This window comes from Lepisma saccharinum, chromosome 10, assembly GCF_977018435.1.
Source record: "Lepisma saccharinum chromosome 10, izLepSacc3.1, whole genome shotgun sequence".
Taxonomy (NCBI): domain Eukaryota; kingdom Metazoa; phylum Arthropoda; class Insecta; order Zygentoma; family Lepismatidae; genus Lepisma; species Lepisma saccharinum.
In genome coordinates this window covers 83,510,047-83,513,666 of record NC_139238.1, presented here as the reverse complement: position 1 = coordinate 83,513,666, position 3,620 = coordinate 83,510,047, and the positions used below count along the sequence as shown (strand labels likewise).

General features: G+C 40.2%; 1 protein-coding gene across 2 annotated transcripts; it reads left to right on the top strand.

Annotated features, from left to right (window-relative positions):
- The first annotated feature begins 782 nt into the window (after positions 1–782).
- Positions 783–2,753, top strand: LOC145994406 (uncharacterized). 2 transcript variants are annotated; one of them, XM_083130529.1, is made up of 2 exons: positions 783–839; positions 2,217–2,753. In XM_083130529.1, the coding sequence occupies exon 2, from the start codon at positions 2,218–2,220 to the stop codon at positions 2,557–2,559; it is 342 nt and encodes a 113-aa protein (XP_082986655.1). In that variant the 5' UTR covers positions 783–839; position 2,217; the 3' UTR covers positions 2,560–2,753. The 2 variants fall into 2 exon arrangements, with proteins under 2 accessions (XP_082986655.1, XP_082986656.1); XM_083130530.1 differs by lacking the exon at positions 783–839 and adding an exon at positions 859–957.
- Positions 2,754–3,620: the final 867 nt, after the last annotated feature.

Below are 3,620 nucleotides of genomic sequence, written 5' to 3'. Positions count from 1 at the left end.
GGGAGTATAATCCTGGTAAATACTTCGCCAATCACAGTTCCCCTTACTTACAAGAGCGACCACAAGAAAAAGAACCTTCCTCCTCTTTCGTTCAACTCGGACTATAAGAGAGCATGCTCCACTCTCCCCCTCCCCTCCACACTGGAGTACGGTGCACAGGAGTCGCGAGTCTGCGCAGGTTTCTTTGCTTGTGGTTCCACTATAATAGTAATATAAAATTGTACACTCACCTCACTTAGTTCTCCGGCAGTTTGTTTCTTTATACATCATATTTGGAGAAGATACAATTCAATCTATAGTTGTACGTACACTGTATATAACACACCTTATTACTGACTTCCTTGACCCTGGATGTACAGGGTCAAGGAAAACAAAGAAATGAGCATAATTTTCTCTTCGGTGAAGATGTTGTACCTAAACCAAAAAAAAAAACCCTCAAATAATGAATTCGACAATGTAAATTGATGAGATTTAGTAAATCATTTGATGAAGTGAACTAATTCTGAGTGGACTAATCGCAAAGGACATAATCAGCTCAGATCCTATTACTTCTTCATGGTATGTGACGTAAAGTTCCCGCCCAACCGTTTGACGGCGTTAGTGGTTATCGCATCTCCTTTTCCATAGCCTGTTGTACACATCCTCATCTAGACATTGTTCTTGTTCTGGTGTTTAATATCTGCATACTGCAACACTGTCGTTTTGTCATTTCACGTGACTTCACATTAAAGTGATGCATTCACTTGGCCGGTTACACGTCATCGCACGCAAAAACTTCAACCGTTACCATGGTTTTGGGCCAGGGCTGCGTAATTTTGCTTTCTGATCAAGAGTGCAAGGTAAGGCCAGATATACAGTTTATCTCAATAGTTGAGAATAGATTATATGTGTTACAGGAGCCAAAATATGATGATCTCGTAACACAGAGTAGTCTGATTTCATCTTACTCAGGTTCAGGTTATACACGCTCTCGTGCCCTGTGTTGTATCTTCCCTTTATAGTTTATAGAAACTCAAAATGCTGAAGAAATAAGCAATAACCAACGTGCTGGAATTCTTACTTCTAGTCAGCTACTATACAAAGAACATGTGCGGGGAATGAAGTACCAGTTGATGAGAACCTGACTATGAATACTAGTCGTCATTAGTAACTTGCAAATTGGCTAAAGCTAGGATAGTCTAGCAAATTATTGTCTAACTTACGTTTTTTGCATATAAATTAGAAGTACGTGAAACTTGTGTAGCAATATAAAAAGTGTAGGCCAAGCAGCAGACTTCAACGTTAACTGTTTATCGGTATTGTCATGTTGATGTTGATGACATTTTGTACCACAAAAAAGGTTTTTAACAATCTTAATTTTATTACTTTTCCTCGTTATAGTACTGTTCGTAAGATTCCAGTGTCAAAATTGCTTAATAGAATGTTAAAGTAAAGTCAACTAAATTATGAAAAGTAAAAATATGTAAGCTTTAGGTTTGTATTTCTTGTTACTTCAGACATTTTGCTTCCATATACTCCATTTCCTGATCATGCCCGAATCGGATACATATATTTCCCAGCAAATGCTAGTAATAATAATGATATATTATTCTATATAATATCAGTAATAATAATAATATTAATAGGCCTCCCGACGGATTCGCAGATAGCCAAAATGAGCAGACACGCGATGTAAAATAAATCGAACCTCTCCGGCGGCGTGGTAGTAACGTCGTCGCCTTGTAATAAGGGGTTCAGGGTTCGATATCTGGTGAGGGAACATAGTGGTTCTGATTTAATTTTAACCTGTAGGCCCAGTCTCGATTGCCCTATGTGTACATAAACTGAACTTAAAACTCAAACAAAAATTATTAACATTAATTACTAACAAAAGTCCATGCTTGAAGACATTACATCCCCCCACACAAAATTAGACAACCTTACTATGCGTTTAGTCTCCAAATAATGGCAAACACGAAGTCGGTAAGAAATGTTAAACCTGAAATTAAGAACGTAGAACCCTTCATTTATTTTATGATCTGCTCCACATTTGATTCAGGCTAGGACCGGTTCCGGATAAATGTAAACGAAACTAATTCTTATATGGCTCAACCTTTATCGTACAATATCCAAGAAGCAGTCTCCCGAACAAGGCAATAAATCAAGCTAGGTTTACGTTGAGATTCGCAGCTTGGATTTACGACTTGCCGGAATCACCAGTCCTGTTTGTATTGCAGGATGGCGGACGATTCGATTGACGTGTCGAAGCGCGTGGAGAACAGTCAGGTCCTTCCTCCGGCAGGCTCTTCCGGTTACGACAGTGGCGCCCTGAACTTGGAGCAAAGACGACAACTGGAGGACTACAAGTTCTGCGTCAGGCGACACAACGACAGCTACCTGAACTGCCACCCGGAAGTGAAGGCCATGCTACACCTGCTTCTCAGAGAGGCGGTCAGCGAAAACCCCGAAGATGCCGTCCGCTTTGCAGTCTCATTCTTCAAGAATCCGCAACTGAAGAAGAAACTTGGGGATTATATGCATAAGAGATGCTCTTGCGAAAAGGGGGAAAACAATGCATGAAGGATGAGCATCAGTGTTTGAAACCGTAAATTTAGGCTGTTTATGAAATTGAAGGGTGATATTTTAGACTAACACATTTTATATCTTGTGAATTTTGTTCAAGAAGTTCAAACTATTTCAGGGAGAGTCAAGTTTTTATTACGTGTTGGTAAAATGTGCTGTATAATAAAATTGTTCCATGAAAACCATTGATAATCTTAGAAAAATTTTATTCCTTAAGAAAAATCAACAGGTTGCATAAGTTCTTCAAAAGCTCTAGTCGCTATTCTGCACATAATCTTCGCATAAATAAAAAGAGTCCCATGGTCAGTCCGTTTCAACGGAACAACGTCAACGCCACGATCAATCACGGCAGGAGTCCCACAAGGTTCTATCTGATCACTTCTGTAATACACATTGTACGACAGCAGATATACCTACCAATAGACTTTGGCAGCGTATGCGGATGACACTGTGATGTTCACCACAAGATCGCACCTTCATTACTGTGAAACTTTAATGCAAACATAATTCGATCCTGCGAGGAATGGACAACAAGGTGGAGAATCCGAGTCAACGCGGATAAAAGTTGCAGTGCTGTTCATACGAAGAAGACCGCGGTTCCTACCAGCCTTACAACTCCATAGTAACCAGATTCCAAATGTAAATAGGGTGCAATAACTTGGACTGCTAATGGACAAAAGCCTCACATTTAGATATCACATTATGGACTTAGCAGATCGGGATAATCGTCGGATAGGACAATTATATCCAATCTTACGCAACCAAACGCTGTCGATGGCTAGCAAGCTCAACATCTTTCAAGTTCTGATCCGGACCCTCCTGATCTACCCATACGTGGTGTGGATGCACAATGCTCCAAGCCATCTAGTGAGACTTCAGTCGGTGAAAACAAAGTACTGCAGATAATAGCAGCAGTAGAGATCCATACCAAATGCAATGATACGAGATGTTTTAGATCAGGAGACTTGTATATGATTTCATGGTGAGAGCAAGAATGAACTTCTGGGCAGCACAACCGCACCATCCTAACCCAACGATCAACATTGGAGAAGTCAACC

Coding starts and splice junctions, on each gene's coding strand:
- LOC145994406 (XM_083130529.1), top strand. CDS start 2,218: ATGGCGGACGATTCGATTGACGTGTCGAAGCGCGTGGAGAACAGTCAG.